The sequence below is a fragment of the Lytechinus variegatus genome, chromosome 11 (assembly GCF_018143015.1).
Source record: "Lytechinus variegatus isolate NC3 chromosome 11, Lvar_3.0, whole genome shotgun sequence".
NCBI classification, from domain to species: domain Eukaryota; kingdom Metazoa; phylum Echinodermata; class Echinoidea; order Temnopleuroida; family Toxopneustidae; genus Lytechinus; species Lytechinus variegatus.
Window position 1 is genome coordinate 1585105 of NC_054750.1, and position 23297 is coordinate 1608401.

At 35.2% G+C, this 23297-nt stretch overlaps 1 protein-coding gene across 3 annotated transcripts; it reads right to left on the reverse strand.

Moving 5' to 3' along the window:
- Window positions 1-416: 416 nt before the first annotated feature.
- Window positions 417-11579, reverse strand: LOC121423791 (GTP-binding protein Di-Ras2-like). 3 transcript variants are annotated; one of them, XM_041619280.1, is made up of 2 exons: window positions 11241-11579; window positions 417-4959 (listed from the first exon to the last, which is right to left on the reverse strand). In XM_041619280.1, exon 2 carries the CDS (start codon window positions 4924-4926, stop codon window positions 4330-4332), a length of 597 nt encoding a protein of 198 aa, XP_041475214.1. In that variant the 5' UTR covers window positions 4927-4959; window positions 11241-11579; the 3' UTR covers window positions 417-4329. The 3 variants fall into 3 exon arrangements, with proteins under 3 accessions (XP_041475214.1, XP_041475213.1, XP_041475215.1); XM_041619279.1 differs by lacking the exon at window positions 11241-11579 and adding an exon at window positions 5354-5432; XM_041619281.1 differs by lacking the exon at window positions 11241-11579 and adding an exon at window positions 5196-5333.
- Window positions 11580-23297: the final 11718 nt, after the last annotated feature.

A 23297-nucleotide genomic window follows, 5' to 3' on the forward strand; every position in this document is an offset into this window, starting at 1 on the left:
GATTCACATTGGTTTTACCTATGCCACCCTCGGTAGAATACTCCTCACATTCCATCCAGCTGATGGGCGTACAAGAACATAGAAAATGTATTGTCAACTGCTGTTAATGAAAAAGAACAACAAAGAAAAAAATTGTCAAAAATTGATAAACAGCAGTATCGTCCTTGACTCTGAAAACAATGCCATATTTGCAATTTTTCGTCAGCTCTGAAACTTGGGACGAAACTGCTGTTTCGGTACACCAATTTTAGTCATTAACATCTCAGTTGCTCTTTGTCATTTGACAGGCGTTTTCAATAGATTGACTGTGTTCGTGAACCTTCGCACGTCACGGAGCAAAAGCTCTACATTCATCACGAAAGACGCATCCAAACGCCATGTACAAACACAAATGCGAAACCTTTAATATAACTATGTTAATTTCCAAATAATTCTATTAGTGTTTAATAACAAACATGAAATAGTTGGTAGTTCATCATTCAATACTCAACATCTGCTTTTCACCTTTCTTCGTTCTTTTTTTTCCAATGCAAACAAATTTATGATTTTATTTACAATTATATATAAAACTGTTCTCTTTGATCACCTTACAATTATGTCGACACCATCCATATTTGATTTCATAAAATAAACAAATTTTTAAACAATCAATAAACTTCATCACATCCGACAAATATTGCAATATGAGATATTTCAAATGCTATTTAGCTTTTACATGATACTAATATATACTTGTTATTTCAATTAACAGTATACGAGATATATTTAATTTTTTTGCAACTAAAACGATGATAAAAGAATATTGATGGCCAAAAGTTAAATTAACTATGAATTTTTCGAAACAAAAATTTAAACATTTTATAAATCAGCAGCAGCAGTGTAAAATAAATCAGAATTGGAAATATGAGCATTTTTAAATGTCTTATTATTATGAATATTATCATTATTATCGTTGTTATTATCATTATCAAAGCCATCATTGTTACTGCTCGTCATATTTATGTCAGCAACCCTTTTTTCCCTGGCATACTTAAAAATAGGGTGTTTTTCTTAGACTATGTTTTTTTTTCAAATTTAGATAATTAGATAAAGCGGGCTCTGTGCTTCTCCTTCTATAACTGCTCCGGGTGATCAGCTGGCAACTTCATCCACATAATCATATTCAACAAATCTGAAACAATGTACAGTATATCAAAATAAACAAATCTCAAATATCATCAATGTATAATATATACAACATTTCCTACAAGATAATACCTTAAGATCAATTCAACGAAAGACGAACATTTAAAAAAGAATAACACGATGTAACAGTACATTTTAAATCAACACGTTTTGGTATTGCACAGTTTTACATATTCACCCCCTCAAAAATAGATGAAGTAAACTATGATAAAAATAGGTATACTCTCTTTGTGGTAAGTTGAATGAAAATGAGCGTGAGATGATAAGGTGCCTTTAATTTTAAGCTAAATCAATAACTCATTAATAGAACACGAGTGACATGATAATAAGTGCCATCACATTATTATTGATTACCAAACGTACTAAATAAAAAAAAAAACAGTATTATGCCATTTAGTGATAAAGAAGTAACTGGTCTGTCATTCATACAAGTTTGAGAAATCGTATGCCGACATAATTACGTGGGCAGTCGTGTTCTCCTTTAATCAATCTCATTCCATTCGAAATATCGATAATTGCATTTTGTTAACACAAAATAGCAAGAATCCATTTCCTTTATGGAATGCCGAATGTGTTGTTCTGGTAATTCTTAAAAAAACAATACTTTTGATCATGAACACGGCTTGCCATAACCAACGTTCGTCGAAAACACGCTGTCTTTAGAAGTGTGATAGCCCCTTATTTTATTTATCGATGTTTAAAAGTACCATTTACTTGACGGAAGAGCGACATAAAGTATCTTGGGAGGCCGACTTATAATAACTTGTATGTCGTCATGGCGTGATAATTTATCTGGCCAAGTCACCCCCAAGTCATATGTCAACATTGCGAGATAATTATCTTGCTCAGTTAACATATAAAGAATGGTATAAGCTGAAATACGTCCATGACATATCTCGTTTTCTAATATACAATTGTGTATAGGTCGACTTGGCAAGATATTGTATCTCGCGTTGACTTTGTTGACATATACATTTTTATAAGGTGATGAGTAGACATGGCGAGAGAGTAACTCTTGCCACGCACATATCTTTGTAAGTGAACATAGTAAGAAAACATATCCCTATGTCAACATGATTGGAAGTTTTTCCCCCGATCCCCCATCAAATAAACGGTCATTTTTTAACAATGAAAGCTATTGAAATCAACTTGCCGAGATGTGAAGTCTATGGCAATTTAAAAAAAAATATTGTGTACACAATGGTAACAATTACTTCACAATTTGGTCAACACCCCCAAATAATAATAATAATCAAACATGCAGTTCTTTCATTTTAATGCTTTCACTGGAATTGCTATTTTTTTTTTACTTTCTTAATCAAATAAACTTAATTGAAAACTCGAACTTGCCATTGTTTGCGGCCTATGATATGGGGCATACAAACTGTATAGGTAGAATATCGTGGTTATGTAGGTATTGAACCAAAAAAATCAGCACGTCTCTACCATTTTAATAAAAGTAATAGTAAAAGCAACAATAAACGTGTTTTACATGATCAAATATAAAGATGAATAAAAATATTAATATATAAAATATGATCTTATGACTTAGATGAATAAAATACATTGCTTTGATATGAATTGTATATCTTCATTTACCTTGATAATCAAATTTATTCAAAATGACAATATGTTCATACAAAATGGAAAACATCATCCGTTTCTCATGACTTTCTGAGAGATTTCCCTTGAAGCTGATACAGATGAACTACAGAAAAAATAGTCTTTAATGTGCGTGCAGCATAAAGAATCGACGGTATTTATGTCAGCACGGATTCCTGATAAAAAATAAAATACATCCACACTCATATCGATAAATAGAAGACAGTATATTGACAGAGTTTACACACATAGTAAATTGGTTTAAAGGTAAAAATATATGACAAACACGAAGATCTAGATGCGAGTATACACGACACACTTGGTTAATAATTGACAAATCTCTGCGTATTGCATTGGATATCTAAACACACGAAATAAATCATACACTGTTTTGCTACACTTGTAGCTATTGCCTTGCTTCTATCTTGCCACGGAGATTGTTCATTTTATTCAACGTTTCCTGACTATTTTTTTTTTCAATATAACGGACATTCAGATAATTTCTTATTTCATATTATTAAAAAAAATCAGAAGTATAAGTTGGTGAGACAGTTTTTACTGGGTAGTTCATAGATTGTCCCTCCCATCAATCGTTGAAAATAACAATTGAAAGATTATGAAGTCTGAAAATAGACTAGTATTTCTTAATCGGTATTGTAATTAACCTTTATCAAAGAATTGTGATCTCCTGCTTGATAATGGAGACATAACATGAAAAATAGAAAAAATCTCACGATTAGTATACGGGCAAAGTTAGTCAGCGTAAGTGCGTAACTTTGAGTAATATTGACTTTTAAAATTCTAAAAATCTAAATGAAGAAAATATGTTGAAATAAAGAATACTCCAACCAGTTTAAGACTCAATATTTATTTTTATGTAAATATAAAAACACAATTACCAATTTTAATATTCCATTTGCAGAGTAAACATCATACTGGCAAATATCTTTCACTTAATCAATTTATAACCAAAAGTTATATGGACCTCATTGACTTATACTGCATTTTAAAAATTCTTATCATTTTCAGCAAAATACCTTATAATCTTTTTTTCAACCAGGGTTCGTATTACTAATACATCATGTTGTTAAAAAACTTAAACCGACTTTTTTTCTATTTTCTTTTAATATCTATCTCTGACGGCCAGCGTCAGAACAAGGACCCATCAGGTTATATTTTTTGTGGGTATTACCAGAGTCAACATCCAAAGGAATAAAACCACAGGGTTTCACACGGTATACACTTACAAGACAAGGTGGCAATGGATACTGGTGACATTTATGTAAAACCATGCTTCACCAACATGTGACTTGGCGTGTGGGCAGATACTGCACACGCCCTTCCTGGTATTAGGCTGTCTCCACTTGACATGCCGCACCACTTCCTTTTAAATCTTCAAGACGCGTTAAAGATTGAACGTCATGACGGTATCAACGGTTCAAGAATGTCTCGAGATTACCAAGAAACAATCAGGTGACAGTCAAGTAACAACCACGTGACAGGAATGTATATAAAACCCGATTGTCACATCAAAATGAAAGATCACATGACTGTGCACTTCCCCTTCAACTTCTCACGCCTTTTCTGTGACTTCGTCTTCTTCGTTTCGAGGTGAAGGCTCATGCTCCTTCTCTTCTCCAGCTGGAGCAGATCCTGGAAGAGTTCCTTGACATTGTAATTGGTTTTGGCAGAAGTCTCCAAGAAGGCGCAGCTCCAAAATTTTGACTGTTCCATGCCTTCTTGGATGCTGACCTCTCGGTTAGGATCATCGCACTTATTCCCAACGAGCATTATGGGGATGCCGTCCACGTCGCCCTTGATTTCACGTATGACATCGTAGATAGGTTTGAGTTCTTCAAGGGACTGTCGGCTGGTGATGGAGTAGACGAGAATAAACGCGTGACCCTTGCTGATCGACAGCCGCTGCATGGCAGGGAATTGATGAGACCCCGTTGTGTCGGTAATCTGGAGCGTACAGACGTTCTTGTTGCAGCTGATGACCTGTCTGTAGGTATCTTCGATGGTTGGGATGTAACATTCTCGGAAAGTCCCACGAACGAATCGGAGCACCAAAGAACTTTTCCCGACGCCACCAGCGCCGAAGACCACGACTCGGTAGTCATTGCTCTGCTCGGGCATCACGCGAAGGCGGATGCTGCGATCACGAGGAAGCTATTAAAGAGAACAAAGAAGATAATACAACACATTAAGAATATGGGCAAAGCAATATTTTCCTCAACCTTTTTTTTTCTAAAAGTTACATGATAACTTCATATGGAACATTTCGTTGTGTAAAGTTAATACTTGCTCATCTATGATGTCTGTAAAGAATGTGACTTGTGAAAATCAAGCAAATCACTTTACAAAGCTGGAACACTGTAAAGACCACATAAACTCGTAATACTCACAACGTAGTCAATTAATAGTTTGTTTATTCCTAATGGTTGTTTCTTGAAACGTTGTCACAGGGATGGTTAGGTGCATTGACACAAAATTTTGAACACGCCCTTGGTCGGGAAAAGTGTTGGCGATTGGCCGCTTCAAAGCAGCAGAGTAAATAACTCACCGAATGCATTCAGCGATGTTAATTTCTATGTCTTGGATGTCCGTAGACGTTTGTAATGAATGGTCAGAATCTGACATCGTGCGTGTCATTTATACACAACACCTGGTGAGTGAGAAACCATATAAGATCGCTTTCCAATCCACGTCAGACCGGCCACAACGATATTTTGTTGCTGTAGGCTTATAATAATGTAAATGAAGACCCCCTTGACATTGCAAATGCTGTTTGTCCAAAGGACGATATATAACTAAAATGTCTCTAAAACAACCAGAGCATACAGTTCATAATTGTCATCGCCAGCATATTACTACTTCCATTACAAAACTATAATTTTGATTTCCAAAATACGACCACAGTCACCAAACTGTATTCAATTCCCAACAGGATGATTTGTCCAGAATGAAGCCTATGCTTTGCTTTCATGAATATGTTATTATACTTGGTCTGACTAATTGAGCGCATGTCATCTCCTTTCGAAAACTCAACTATTCATTGTGTGTTTTAGATATTCTTAAAATGAGTACGAAGTGACACCAGCAAGTCCCCGGGAGTGACGAAATATGATGTGGTTAGAAGCTACCGAAAAAACCCCGACTGAAAGAAGATTTGCCGAGTAATATTTACTACTGACGTACAGCCAAAACGGTGAAGAAAAAAAAATCACAAATAGACAAGATAAAATTGCGATGAATCACCAACTGGTACAATCTAATTCTGATATAGCAGAGGATGGCCGACATCAATGTGGCACTCGCTATGTTTTCAGTAATGATATCCCCCGATGAGATCCCGCAGCGTGTATGGTGCAGTGGGTAAGCCCGTACCATGATTGCTTTACGTGACTTTCAGTCGAAATACGGAGATAATAATGAGGAGGCTAGATGGGTATGTTTCTCAATCTTTTGTCAATCGAAATTTGTCCCACCGCAAATAGTGTCCCCTGTTGAAGTGGACAATTCGAAAGCTGAAGCATGACTTTACACAATTTTAAGATCGTAGGTGATCTATCTTTATTATTTATTATTATTACTTATTATTTGTACTGCGCTTTTTCCATTAGGCCCAAAGCGCTTACAATGAATTGATAAGATGTAATATATAAAAAAATCACAAAGTATGAAAGAGATGAGATTTTAATGACTTTTTGAAGATTGCTAATGATGGAGACTGTCTGATTATTAGTGGCAGGTCATTCCAGGATGTTGAAGCCGACACCGTAAAAGTTCTGTCACCAGCTAATGTACGAGTTAATGAATATGTGAGGCGAAGGTGATCACTGGCCGATCTAAGAGCTCTAGTTGGTGTATAAAGATTCAAGCAATTACCTAAATACTGTGGAGCCTGTTTATTCGATGTTTTGTAGACAATCAAGAGTAATTTGAACGTAACTCTCTGCATACGTTTCCTCTCTGCTCCTCACCGTCTTCTGCTTTTTCTCACACTCCCTCCCTAGGCTCACAATAATAATAATACTCCATAATGATATAACATTAAACATCTGCATCCATCTTCACCAAAATTGAATTAAAAGTGATGCCTTCAGCATATTGATATGCCTCAGAGAAAAGTGTTCTTCTAAATGGGGGGGGGGGGGGAATAGTGGTTGATCTTAAAACAAGCTTCTTAGAACGTTTCTTGGTCGATTGGTTTATGTATTGTTTTTTATTGTTCATATAATATTGTATGCTGTATATTCTTCTTTTAATGGATGTGAATAAATTGAATTGAATATAGTCCGGTAGTGGAAGTTAAAAAAAAATAATGAGGAATCGACAACTGCGACCAACGCCTCATATATGATCACAAATGAAACATATTCAACCATGGTTAAAATGAAACAACTGCATACAATGCATAACAAACCATGCACCGTGAGGCAACGAGATTTGCCCTGCTGAAGAGGTACAGTTTGTCTTATGCATAGCATCGCCTCTTACTATTCAAAATGGGATTTTTTTTGTTTGTCTGAAGATGTCATAAAAAACAGAGGTAGGAAAATGGAAATTCGAAGCTTTTGATGATAATCTAAACAATTTATCTGAGTGCGAAGCGCGAGATGAAAAATTTTGGTAATCTGACCTAAAATTGGGACATTCTGAGCACTTTGGGTAATCATAAAAGGAATGGCTATCTAACTAAACATTTTATGCGAGAGCGAAGCGCAAGCTGCACATTTTTTATATGTCGCTCAAACCTTAAAATTATAGTACACTTCTTGTGACAATGAACTTGTAGGGGTCTATCTAAACAATTGATGCGAGCGCAAAGCGCGAGCTGAAAAAATGATATTCTGACCTAAAACCTCTGATTTTAAAGCACTTTTTGAAAAGATGAATAAGATGGTCAATTGATGCGAGGAGCGAGATGAAAATAAGTGCCTGACTTGCAACGGTAACACTTGAATTACTGTTTTCTGTAATACATGAAGAGAATAAGTATCTCACTACATTTGCCTGCCAAGTAATGCCAGCGCGAAGCGGGAGTTGATTTTTTCTAATATGGTATCCTAATGAGCAGATTACTGTATCTCACTTAACACGAGCACGAAGTGTGAGCGAGATTTTCCTTTTCTTGTAATGACCCCATATTTTTTTTTCATTTTCCAATTATCATCTCCCCTTATTATATTCGCATTTCTCATTCTTCTTATTTTGGTTTCTTCTCCTTTTTTAAAACATATTTTCTCCTTCGTGGTGCACGAAAAAAAGATCTTGTTGGTTGTCAAATATCTCTGAACAAATCGCATTGGGAGAGTTTAAAATTTGTGTATTTTTATAATAAAAACGGTCATAGATTTCAATATTTCTTTCTTTCATCTGTATAGTTTACTGGATATCTAGTTCATTTTCTTTTTTTCTTTTTATTTCTTTCTTCTTCCTTTTTCATCCCTTCCTTTTTTTTCTTTCTCTCTTTCTTTTTTGTGTGGGGGGGGGGGGGGGGGGAGGGAGGTGGGGGACCGCAACCTCCTACGGCCTATGTTTGCAGGCATTTAGGAAGACTACGTTCTAATTGAGGATTCCCATGTGAGGTCCCAAGCAATCTCATGTTTGATCACGCTTTGGTGCACATGTTTTTATTGTTTTTTTTTCCAAAATGGGTACGTCTTGGAACCCTCAATAGACCAGTTCGTAGTTACTTCATGGGCAATTTTGGTCAAATGACCTTTCATTTCTTTCATCATGATAGGCAGATTTCAAAGCACGATATTAGGTAAGCTTGCCTTACACAGCAGGATGAAGAAATTGGATAGACCAGGTGACTAGAATAGCACACCAATCAACACTTAATGAAGCTATTTGTTGCATTTCTACTTTAAATGCATATCTTAGCATGTTGCACAATGTACTTGACAAAATGTGAAATACCAGTCGTTCGTGGAAGCATTGTTGTTTTTTGTGGATGTACATGAAAACGACAATTCAAAAGAATATATGAATAATCAAGACATCAAAGTTGGTGATTGTCTCATTAGATTTTAAACCACCATGTCACTTTAGTACAAATGACCTTCTGATCATGCGTAGAGTCTTTTGATCATGCGCAGAAAGGAACTACGAACTGGCTTTGGCGACAATGAAACTAAACAGTTCTAGCGGAGGAGCCATACAACTATAACGTCATTAATAGACTGCAAAATAATTGAAAAATTGAAACCCTAATATCTCAACGTACTGTATAGTCTTTTTTCCTCCGCTTTATTATTTATAATTAATGGGCGAATATGACGTCGTGAAGCCCGACAACATCATGAAAACTGCCTCGCCTGCATCACGCGATTCAATCTAGCAGCAGTGATGACTTTGAAAACTAATATGAAATAATCATTCACAAAAAACACCATTCATATAATGATACGATACTACGTTCATTGACATTTGACCTTGATAATGTGACCTAAATCTTGTCACTTGATTACCCCTATATCCACATTTTATTCTCTATATCTATAAACTTTGAAAGTTATGATGGAAATTCAAGAAATACCCCCAACTTGACCAAAGTTCATTGACCATACATGACATTTGACCTTGGTCATGTGACCTGAAACTCGCACAGGATGTCCAGCAATACCTGATTACTTCTTTGTCTAAGTTACATGAATCAAATCCATAAACTTTCGGAGTTATGATGGTAACTCAGCAAATACTCCCATTATGGCCAAAGTTCATTGACCTTTGTCATGTGACTTGAAATGCCCACAGGATGTTCAGTGATACTTGATTACTCTTATGTCCAAGTTTTATTAACTAGATCAATAAACTTTCAAAGTTAATATGATGGTAATTCAACAGATACCCCCAATTTGGCCAAAGTTCATTGACCCTACCAGACCTTTGACCTTGATCATGTGACGTGAATCTCAAGCAGGATGTTTAGTAATACTTGGTTAACCTTATGTCCAAGTTTCATGAACTAGATCCATATATTTTTTAAGCTATGGTGATATTTCAAAAACTTAACCTTAGGTTAAGATTTTGATGTTGATTCCCCCAAAATGGTCTAAGTTCATTGACCCTAAATGGCTTTTGACCTTGATCATGTGACCTGAAACTCGGGTAAGATGTTAGGAAACACTCGATTAACCGTATGGCCAAGTTTCATGAACTAGGTCCAGATACTTTCTAATATATGCTGTCATTTCAAAAACTCAACCTTCGATTTGGTTTTGACGCCGCCGCCCCGTCGTCGGAAAAGCGGCGCCTTATAGTCTCACTATGCTATGCAGGTGAGAGTAGACAAAATTTGAGCGAGCAACTTTGTGAAATTGCAGGGTAGGAAGTGCGTGAATGGTCAACATAATGGTCACGACTACTTCATGATTCACGTGATTCACGACAGGAATGAATGGTCGTTATGGCCAAATTGCGCATGCGTATGCCTAAGTGGAGGGGGGGGGGGGGGCAATTCTGACACTTACAGGCATTACACAACACATTCATGGATCCTTGATATGTGATTGGAGGAATGCAGGTCAAAATGACATTCAAAGGAAGCAACTATTATGCAAATAATGAATGTTTATGGGTGCCATGGACAGAATTGTCCATTTGTCATTTGTCAATACTCCACACCAACAGGTCAAGCTAACACATAACCTAAACTAAAACTACAAAATAACTTTTAACTACCAATAAATTTGTCAAACTTATTAAAAAAACAACACTAAAACAAGATACAATACTTTACGACCTGTGCACCAACCATGTTCCTCTTTTTTTGCACCTCCCTTATCTCCCTCTTTCTTTCCTTTGCCACTTTTCCCTCCCTATTATAATTTTGTAAGTATATTTTAAAATTGTTTTTGTTATCACTGTAATTATTATTATTTGAACTACTTTCTAAATTGAAAGGCTTAAAAAGGCCTGAGCAGATCTACGTAGATTAATGTCCTATTCCCCTTTTCCTCTTTTTTGGTAATTTGATCTACGTTGGACTATTCCTACAAATCAAGCATTGTGTAAAACAAATATTCAATTTCTTGTCATTCTTGCGACCATTCGAATATTACGTTTCGTCCAAGCTGAAGCAATCTATTCAACTCCGCTTCCCGTATTTAAATGAACCCTTTCAACTTGCACGCTCATGTAATATTCGAAACATTTGATTAAAAAAAAACAATTGAAAATTTGTATATCATGGATGACCTATACGTGAGGTAGTTGCGTACTAGTCGTGGAATGCGTGTTAATCGTGTCATGGCACGACTTTCGCACAGGTCGCGACAATATTGTATCCTAAATATTACACGACTGCACATCAATCATTGTTCCGCATGGACTGCACACCTTGAGATATGGAACGACGTGGCACGATTCGATACTTGAACCAGTCGTAAACTATTCGTGTCCCAAAATCGTGCAAATGTCGTAGAAGCAAAGCAACTCACCTTGCGTTTCTCGTGTTACAATTCATGCGAATCTACCAGACAAGCCAAAACACTTTGTCGCCTTCAATCTATGCATTTGTGTTTCGTTGGATTCTGAATCAAGTTCATTAATGTAATGAACTGAAAGTTGATTATGTTTTGTCCCAGTCGGTACCAGACGTGTTTCATTCCTACCATGAACCTTCTTACATGAAATCCTGAAGTGCAGAGGCTTGAGAACACCAGAGTACTGACAATAAACGATTGCTAAAGGATAAAGAAAGTCAGATTCCGTTGTAAAGGTCAACAACAAATAAACTGACAGTCAGCTATTATTATATAAAAGATGCATTAAGACAGTCACAGAACACTGCTTTCATGAAGCGGGGGAGGAGGGGGGGGGGTCTTCAATCGGATAAAAGCCCATCCAAGTGGTTATATACTTAGTTGACCATGGCCACAGAAGCATACTGAGAGCAAACCTTTTTGATGGTGTTTTTGCATACAGGCTAAAGGTAGGACAGATGTTTATGAAAACCGGACACATTTCGACCGGGCACTTGGCGACGTAATACAATGTATATTTTGAAGAGAGAAGAGGACAGTCTTCCGAATTCCAGTTTGCAGGCGAGGTATCGGTTACACCGACAAACTCGTGTTCCGTGTTCAAGTGCGTTCGTTGAATAATGATCGGGGCTCATTAGGAATTCACGGTCTTTGGAGCTCGCTACAGTACAATGCAAAGACTGCCTATTTCTGGAATCACATTCAAATAATTGTGTACACGTCTGTCACTCGCTTTGTGAATCGCAGAGTATTCTCCTGTTTCAAGAAGAACGTGGAAACATCTGTTTTTTTTCTGAATGATTTGAAAGATTTCAATAGTTCACAAGCGCAGAGCAAGTAATTTATACGTCATTAGCTTTTAACTTTATGTCGAAACCTCTTTACAATCAACTGTTCAAATTCGGTACAAAAGATATAAGGTTTATTCCAAAGGATGATAATATTCACGGTCATAGCAAGGCACCTGGGGGCCGTTTCATAAAGCTGCTCGTAAGTTAAGAGCAAGAGCGACTTTAAGAACGACCTGTGAACATTTCTTACGCGCTAAATAATCGCCAATGATCATTTACCACAAAAAAGGATCACCAGTTTTTCTTCAAGTCACTCTTAACTTACGAACAGCTTAATGAAACACCAGGTTCATTGCATAATCCAAAAGGTGCTGTTTTTCGTAAGCCCACCAGGACAGCAGTTTCACCCTGGAATCTGGACAAACGACATAATCTTCAATCTTCATCAGCACAAAACTGCTGTTCCGGTTCACAAATTTAGACAAAGACATCCCAGCTGACCTCTGCCATTTCTGCGTTCCTGAATCCGCTCTGCAGCCCGGTGGGAAAATCCCCCTTTCTGGGAACGTGTTGTTCATTTTATTTGTGCAAATTAGTGTCGGTCCCTCATCAAAACTTTTGTTTTTAATCCGGCTCAGTCCGAGCTTGTCTCGGACGCTCCTGATTGAGTAAGAGAGACAAAGTACCGCTTATCGTTTAGGGTAGAGTTCACAACGCTAAAAGTTCATGGTCTTGGTAATAAAAAAATGAGTAATATCGAATGATTGAGGCCGATTGAATGCAAAGCTTTTATAGATGATCGAAGTGGATTACGTCTCGAATCAATTATGCAGTGAGACGAAGCAGTCTTTCAACACGCATGATTTGAATAGGCATATTTTGATTTCAGGTTTATCGAAAATCGACAACCGGAGTTCCTCGGAAAAGGGTGGGATCTCTTGAACTAATTTGCTTTTTATGAGAAAGTGATTCTTCTGGTCTCATGTTACAGTCACGCCTGCTAAACTGCTTCCAGACTGTCCAAATCAATTTCGCTATTTTCTATGTAATATCATTAATCGGTTTGGTTTCGTTGATTTGCCTGTGCCATGAAAATTGCGTCCAAAACACAACACGATATTGTCACTATAATATTTTCTTGTGTACAGAGATACTGTATCATGGGCAGGCACCAGCTATCAGACATTTTATTCTCATAACCCCAATTTGTGTGTGTGTGGGAGGGGGGGGGGGCATAATTATAAACGTTCTCCCATTATACTGGAACTAGGGGCCGTTTCATAAAGCTGTATGTAAGTTAAGAGCGACTTTAAGAACGACGGGTGATCCTTTCTTACGCGCTATATAATCACTAATGAAGATTTAATGGGGAATATCATTTACAAGAAAGGATCACCAGTCGTTCTTAATGTCGCTCTGAACTTACGAACGACTTGTGATCCTTTCTTGTGCTATGTGATATCCCTATGTAATTGAGTTATGACATGAGAACATGTTCCAGTCGTGCGTAAAGTTGTTCGCAACTTTACGAACAGCTTTATGAAACACCCACCAGGGCTGCCAGTGTACAAAGCCTATGATAATTACAGTATTCTTTAATCAACAAGTTATTAAGTAAAGATTATTTTAGTTTTGAGATTGATAATAATAAAAATAAACTATCTTCTATGATATTTCATATAATGTTACATAGCAAACGCTTTCTGCATGTTTTTTTTATTGGGGGCAGGCGGGTGTTAAGGACCTTATGCATTGGCGTCATCGACCCGCCATCTTAGAGGATAAGTCATCGCCCGGCAGGCTTTGGTGATCATCTGCAGCTGGGCATTTTTGTTTATTCCTAGATCCTCTGAGAGAGGACGCTATGAGATTATTACCAACGGTATTGACAATAACCCTGGCAACGTCAACGAGTACTGATCATAGGAGAGTTTTGACAGTGTATATTTCATAAATGAACGGCCATGCAAATTTATACGGCAAGATATTGGGAAATACTACTACCATCACTACTACCATGACTACCATGACTACTACTACTGCTACTACTAAAACTACTACTGCTATTAGTACCTAGCACCTACTGCTAATAATGCAACTAATACTATTATTACTACTTCTACTTATGATATTAACCAGAATACTATCACTATTCGAATAAATCGTAAAATAATTTAAAATAGGAATACATATTAGTTTTTTCACTGTTACATAAGGTATATCTTCATCATGTCCGATGGCAGAAATTAAAAGCTGCATTAGAAACAATTGCATTTTTATAGTCTTTGGGGAAATACGACAAGTGCTTGCCAGATGAAAAAGAGAGGAAGAAAGAGGGGAACAAATAATCTAGAGTGCACTGTCTGACCTATAAGGAAAATCTGCATCATTTTCAGATCATGGTATAAAAATGGGGAAGGGGGTGCTACACAGAACCGCTTTATCCTTTCTTCGAGCCATTTTAATACATCCTTGACTCGAATGAGAATATACTGACGTCGAAATAACCTCTGTGCATTCAGTGATTATGACTGTCATGGAATGCATAGACTTAATTGGTTCCTCTTTGGAGAATGGAATAGGGAGGATGTAGCCCCGGTTGCCCTTTTCAACCCTCGTCAATCAATGATAGCCGGCAGACACTCCGAACTGAGACAGGTGAAAAATGCAATTTGCTTGAGAGAGCTTCGGTACGTAGAGACGAACCCGTGCGTGTAATGTTTCCTAAAGCTAACCACGCTAGAGATCCTTCGGCGGAGCCAAAATAGGGCAAGGCGAAGGAGGAGGAAAGTAAGATAGAGAGGGAGAGAGAAAGACAGACTGGGAGGGAGAGAGGAGGGGACAGAGAGTGGAAAAGAGAGGGAGAAAGAGAGAAAAGAGAGAGGGAGAAGAGGGGGGGGGGGGGTGACGAGAGATTAAGGTAAGGGTAGAGATAAAACCAGCAGGAAGGCGGGAGACGATGAGTTGAGGGTAAGTGATCGAAGAAATACAACTAAATAAGAATTTCACTCTGCACCATTTTGCATCAACCAATGTGAGAAAGATAATACGTATCGACACTGAAAGAAACGACAAACGAAGTGAGAACAGCCATACAGATATCACGACCGATACACTCTATACGATCCGACAGCTACACATAATTATGTATATAACATCGACACAAGTGTAATAATGGATTTAGTGTTTTTATGATAAAAGAGATGGAGACAAAATTCTCCGCCGAAGTGCATAATTTTCTATGATTCGATACGAACCACGTACATGACGCGTTCATATTCGATCATACTTCAAATATTATTTTTTTCTTTATGCATTGAAATGGCAGACCATTTGAAAACAAGATGAAGAAGGAGGAAGAGAAGATGATGAAAAAAGAATAAGGGGAAGGTGAAAAAGGATGAGAAGAAAAAAGGAGGAGGAAAAGAACAAAGGTGAAGAAAGGAGGAAATAAATTATTGGAAGGAAAGCGGGAAAAAGGAAAATACAACAAGGAGAAGAAATAGAAGAAAGGAGAACAACAAGGAGAGAAAAAGAAAAGGATAGGGAGGAGAAGATGGGGGATTAAAAAAGGTCGAAAATGAAAATAATTTCATTTCTCCTCTTAAAACTTGACAATGGACTGAAAAAGACTATGTTGCCCAGATATCTAAGATACCCAATATCTTAATATCTTCAGTAGATAACAAAAATGCTTCATTTATATAAAATAGGGTAGGCCTATTAATTCTGTAGAGAAGGTTCTGAATGGAAGGCATATGTCATGCTTTTTTAATGAAACGATGAAGATCGGTATATTAGTGTGATAAGAGAATTTCCAAAAAAATACTTTCATATCTTCATAAGACGACGCCTTCGGTTGAATCAGTTGAATCTGAAATAATTCATACCGAAATGACATATTACCACAATTTAACAGGCAGAGGTGCAGGCTGAGGTGGATTCAAATCCTAGCCATGGCGTAGTTTCTTTCAGCAAGAAATTTATTCACATTGTACTGCACTCAACCCAGGTGAGGTGAATGGGAACCTGGCAGGAATTTATTCCTTAAAATGCCGACCGCTTGATGCTAGCTGCTTGAGCTACAGATGGGGTAATAACATCCAAGTCCTTTGGAATCGCATAGAGACGTTATTCATAATGTGTTATGCGCTATACAATAACTATTTCATTTCATTTCATTTCATTTCATTTATTTTCCATTTCCAACAATCATTAACATTTGCAATAGTTTTGTTACATACATCTTGATATAATTATAATCAATAAAACAAAGAAACTTATTATGTATAATAATCAAGATAACAGGTCGGAAACGGAGGAGGCTGCTAAAAAGCGAAGCTTGTAGGATGCAGCCTCCTATAACACACGTATGAAGAATATAAACAAAAGCACAAACCCAACATAGTAGACATTTGAACTTAAATCTATCTGAATGAATAATTTAAAAGAAATAAAAGAAAGAAATAGAAAAAGAGAGAAAATAGCAAGATCAGTGGTCTCCAGATTCTTGCCCCAACACTCAAGGCGAATTTACAGAACAGGAGAACGAAAAATATCATATTTCACTGCTCGTAGTGCTGAGTATATATGAAAAATATAATGTATGAGTGATGAAGAGTTAAAAAAACTAACGAGTGTCTTGGAGAAACTTTTTCAACTTAAATTTAAAAGAATTTAGGCTTGGGGAATCTTTGATAGTATTATCAAGAGTGCCCCAAAGTCGAGGGCCTTCGAAAGTGAAGATGGATTTGGCAAGAATTGTCCGGGGTAGAGGAAAATGAAATTCCTCGGATTGACGTGTAGGGTATTTATGAATAGTTTTGTTTTTATTAAACGAAGAATCAAAGATTGATGGTAGCATATTATTATTTAATTGATACATAAATTGACCCAAGTTATATTGATATAATGTTTTTACTTTTAAGATTTTATTGTCAATAAACAATTGGTCTGTGTGGGATCTCCAGGACATATTAAAAATAACGCGCAATGCCTTTTTCTGTAAAAGTAATATTCGTTCTAGATATGATGTATGTGTATTTCCCCAGACAATTATCCCGTAGTTTAGATAGGGTAAAATTAATGTTGAATAAAGCATTTTTAGGGAGGAAGTTGGAAGAAAAAACTTGACCTTATTTATAACACCAATATTGCGTGAAATTGTACGGCATATAAAATCAATGTGTGTTTTCCAAGATAAATTGTTGTCTACTATCAGACCTAAAAATTTTGTTGTAGTGACCACTTCAATGTCAGCGTTGTCCAATTTAATATCGTATGGTAATTTATCTAAAGAATTGCTGAAAAGCATACATTTCGTTTTTTGTACATTGATTGACAATTTATTAGATCTTATCCATTGTACTAGTTTCTCCAGTTCAATGTTCAATATATTGACTAAAATATCGGGATTAGGATGAGAATAAAGTACATTTGAATCATCTGCAAAAAGAATATAAGATAACATTGTCGAAGAATTGTGAATGTCATTTACATAGATCGAAAATAAAAGTGGGCCCAGTATGCTGCCTTGAGGAACACCCCAATTAACCTTTAGTAGAGAAGAATTGTGTTCATTTATGTGAACAAACTGTTTACGGTTTATTAGGTAATTCCTGAACCACTCCAAGGCCTTTCCACGGATTCCGTAATTTTCAAGTTTGTATAGTAGTATTTCATGATTTATAGTGTCAAAGGCCTTGGAGAGGTCCAGAAAAACACCTACTGTATGTTCAAAGTTATCAATAGCTTTTGTGATTTTTTCAACAAATGAAAGAGTGGCATGAGAAGTACTATGCTTTTGGCGGAATCCAAATTGAAAGTCAGAAATTATGTTATATTTATTCAAAAATTCTAATAGTCTTGTATAGATCACTCTTTCTAGAATCTTTGATAGAGTAGGCAATAAAGATATCGGTCTATAGTTACATACATTATTCTTATCTCCTTTTTTGTACACAGGTATTACCTTAGATATTTTCATATTGTCGGGAACGACGCCATTGATTAAGGATAGATTAAATATGTGTACTAAAGGATCAACAATATATTCTATGATATTTTTTAATAAAATATTATCAATACCATCACGACCACAACTCTTTTTGTTTTTTTAAATTATTCACTGTATCTATTATTTCATTCCTATGCACTGGTAATAGAAAAAGAGAATTAGGATTTGGTCGGTGAGTAAAATCGGTGAATTTCTTTTGTGTTAATGGTATATTGTCGGCTAGATTTTTTCCGATCTGTGAAAAATATTGATTGAATATGTCAGCTATCCGCGCAGAATCATGAATTTCGATATCATTGTGTTTTATTGTTCTTATGTTCGATTTTACGCTATACTTATTCAAGGCATTGTTTATAGTTTGCCATGTTTTTCTTATATCATGCTTGAAATGAATTAATTGGTTTGTGAAGTATTTTCGTTTTTCGCTGCGCAAAATTTTTGTGAGGGTATTTTTATACATGGTGTATTTGCGATGCGACTTCTCTGAACGATTTATTTTGTCGGCATAGTATAAATTGTTTTTACGATTTATTGACCGTAATATTGATTTCGATATCCAAGGAAGTCTTGGACTCTTTTTATAATTGTAGCATTTATTGACTAGTGGTACGTGTCTATCTAAGTGTGTGGTTAAATTTTTAATGAATATATTATATGCAGTATTGGTATCTTGCGAACCGAACACCTCAGACCAGTCAGTGTCTTCTAGACCTTCTTTCAACCTTGCTATTTTATTTGGCGTTACTTTTCGGAACTTATGCTGCGGGGAATGATTTTTTGTTAAACTAAACGGGACTCTTGAAAATATCGGAAAATGGTCTGAGATATCAGATAAAATAATTCCCGACTCGGGTAAAGGAGTAACATTACAAAAAATATTATCAATAAGAGTTGCAGATTGGTTAGTAACCCGGGTTGGTTTTGTAATTAAAGGTAAAAAAGATGAGGATATCATTATGTCCAAAAATTCTTGTGAGGCATTATGGTTAGTATTAGATATATCTATGTTGAAATCTCCTGCTATATAACAATCTTTATTTATAAAAACTGGATTTTGTAGAAAATCTTGTAAGTATTCTAAAAAAATATGTGTGTTGGAGTTGGGAGGTCTATAAAATACCGCTATAATAATGTTTTTAGATTTTTGGATTTGAATTTCAATAACAATAGATTCAGCAAATTCATTCATACAATTAAGATCTGTATGTATGAAATATTCTAATTTTTCATTAATATAGAGACCCACCCCTCCTCCTCTCCTATTAGCTCTATTATTTTCTACAAAGGTATAACCAGGAAGTGAGTATAGAGTATTAGATTCCTGAGATAACCATGTCTCGGTTAACGCGATTACAGACAAATTCGTTTGTGGAGATGTATCAGTTAAAAGACGTAAATTATCGAAGTTGCAGCTCAGGCTCCTTATATTCATGTGCATGATTGAAAATGTATTCGCTGACTTTTCCGGAGATTTAAATTGATTTATGGTAAAGTAATTTGAACTGTGATAATTATTGTCATTATTATCGTTTAAGTCTACAGCTAAATTCATTTCCTTGGATACAAGGTTTTCAAAATACGGCAGGTTGCAATTTTTCTGTTGGGTTTCAGTATTCGGCCTAAACAAATGGTATAACTCATCATCATTCAACATTGCAAAAGGTTGATTTTCAATGACCGGGAATTTTGTGAGAATAACACGAAATGAAAAACGGAGCTTCCTGTGGGGACCATGGATACCGCTTGCACGTGAGTGTAGACGAGGCAAAGACCTGGAGAGAAGAAGAATTCGATGAAGAAAAACTGGTTACACACAAAGAGAACAAGAAAAAATCTACAAACAAACAAAGATTCAACAGGTTAACATTTACATATATACAATGTCTACTGAATGTTAACCTTTGCGTTCTTAACAGACGCATAACGAACATGGGTGAGCTCCCATAGATAATAACGAAGATGGGAAGCCTCCCTATAACAATACTTAAAGTGGCATAGTCATTGATGCAAACAATTCAGGGCAGACTTCCCAGTAAAGTAAATGGAGGTGAAAAGAGTCAATGTTCGAATTTTACAACAATATTCTTAATCTAAAATCAAAGTGGTACATCGTCTACTTAATTTCGCATTTGGTGTATGTACAAATTATTCATCTTGCTTAAATTAGAAACACTCTGAATAAAAATGCTTTACAGGTTTATGACAAATGCAAACTTTATAGAAAAAAATAATTTATTCAACTCAATTTAACATTGAATTAGCTTCTTTTTCCCCTGTAAGGATGTGAATTACAAAAAAAACTCCTGCTGATTAACCCTTTTTTCATTGATTAATGAAATTATTTAAACAAGCCTTAATAATAAAACATCTAAGATTTTATGGTTTTATTTTCCATTATCCTCTAAACTGCAATTTGTCATTATCATAATTATTCATAAATATGAAACAAGCACATTGCATATTAGAGCAGGTCAATGATGAACTGAGCAGTTTAAATAAAGGTCAAGCTACTCCAAGCAATTGAAACCCGTTATTCATGCCACTAGACCTTTTTTAATCAGAGAAAAGGCACTGAATATAGGTAAAAGAAAAAAAAAAAAAAAAAAAACTCCTTTACACTTGGCCTCGCAAACCTTTCAAGGACTTAAAAAATAGACATGCAAGTGTCATGCGAATACATTATAAACATGTTTATATATACACCTATATACAAATGAGTGTGCCTTATATTTTTTTTCCTGATTTTATATCTGATGTAAACAAAATTATATAACATGAAAAAAGAATTGAATGAAATCTATGTATCTCAACTCTCTCGATACCGTCATATATCATTTCTTTAATGCGTTTTCTATATACGTCAAACATATCCTTGTTGATGGAATAACAAAAAATAATGGACTCATGTCCGAGACATTAAACCTCTACATCAGATTTTGTAGAATCGTTTGAAATGTCTATATTTTTTGTTACAAATGCAAGAGGAATGCAATACGCAAATAACAGCACCAGCTTTTTCCATTTTTTTTCATTTGAGGAAAGGCACTCCAACATAAAAAAAAATCATTTACTTACAGTTGACCTCAACAACATTTCATGGAAATAGAAGACCAAAATATTGACACGCAAAATATTATGCATGCATTTTATCAGATACATTTAACAAGTGAGTATTCCTTATTTGGAATTATTAGTTGCATTAAGAGAAGAAAAGAGATTATTTATGCATGCGTTTGGAGCTGTTAGACGAAATCATACCCCATTATCTATACAAATACAAGTATGGGAATTAAGACCTAAATAATTCTTTTGTAATTTTATATCTATATGTAAAGAGATTATGTGAAGTGATTTTTTCTTCCTCAATCAATGAAATCCTAACTATATCTTTTCAACACTTCTTTCTAAAAATGACTTGATATCAAAACAACTGTAATTAAACATTTTTTTTGTCATCATTTTTTTTTATTTCATTCCATCCAAGACTTGCTGTCATACTTTTATAATACTTTGGTTCAGCTTTGAGTATTCTAATCAGTTATTGTAAACATCTTTTAACATTTTCTTTCCTTCTTTTACATAAGGAAAAAGAGAAAAGAAAACCTACAAGAAATTGAAGGTCTTTCAATCGAAAAACACAAAAACAAACAAACAAATAAAAGACCTTCCAACTCCGTCATCTTTCTATCATTTCTTTCTAACATGATCTGTCGGTTGAATACTATTGATTATTTGCTCCCAAAAAAGAAAAGTAACTAAACCAATGCAACCATTTTACTACACATATACAGGTAATGATTTAATGATTATATTTTTAAGAAAAGAAGAAACGTGAAGGACTTTCCATTTGGAGAATCTAAAAGTATTCTCATTCTGTTTCATTCCATTCTGCCCTTTCTTCATTTAAATCTTCCAATCACTTCCTTTTAAACATTTCCTATCCAACGGTGATTGCAACAACGTTTTATATATATGTACACTGGAACCACATTCTATAATATTCATTAAAATGTTCGTGATACAAAGGTAAAGGACATTCAGTTAAAAAATGTATTTTTGAATTCTATTTCAACTTATTCAATCCTTCTTAACCTTTCTATTGCTTGTTTTTTTTTTATAAGGACATGCTGCCAAATTCAATTATTTGATTCAAAACTAAATTTGATGCCAATTTTTCACTTTTTAATTATTTTTTGTTTACATAAAAAAGTGAAAGGCATTTTCAAATTGAATAAAAAATATATATATTCATCATTCTGTTACATAATTTCATCGTTGTTCAACATTCCTTTCTAATGGCTTGTTGTTAGATGCTTATTATCATTTGTTCTCATTGTAAATACACAAGTCAAACGATGTTAAAGATTTTTCATAGTATTTGATCATTAAATAAAATAAGGGGGACAAAAAACAGAAGGACTTCAAACCCCTCATTTCTCCTTTCTAATGACTTGCCGTTTTAAATCCAATGATTATATGTTTCAACTTAAGTTACAACCTGTTTGGGGATTTCACAAACCTTAAAGTTGTTTATGAATATAAGGAAAAGGAAAAGTGACGAGCAGCTTAACCTTATCTTCCATCACTTTCTTTCAATAAATACTAATTTCATATTTTATAATCAGCAAAGTTTTGCCTTCTTAGTTATCCCTTTAAAACACCATTTTGATCATGTAGCAACTTTAAAAGAAAGCAAAAAACCCCTTCATTTCTCATTTCTCTTTAATGACTTGCCATTTTAAAGGTAATGATTATACATGTATGTTACAACTTTAGTTACAACCAATCGGGGGGGGGGGTCACAAACCTTAAAGTTGTTTGTGAATATAAAGAAAAGGAAAAGTGACAAGCAGCTTTACCTATCTTCCATCGCTTTCTTTCAATAAATACTAATTTCATGTTTTATAATCTGCAAAATTTTGCCATCTTAGTTATCAATTTAACACACCATTTTGATCATGTAGCAACTTTAAAAGAAAAAAAATGCCCCAAAGGGTACATATCATTTTAAACAATAAGTGCATAATTCCATCGCCTGACCAATTTTATCTCATGTATCGATGTTATTCAGCGTGAATACACTCTTCATTGTTCTTCAAGTACATATTTCATTTTAGTATTATTTCATTGATTTTTTTTTAAAGTTAGCTGTTTTCTTAATATTTGCTTCTGAAACATTTCTTTGACATTTGTAAACATCACTAC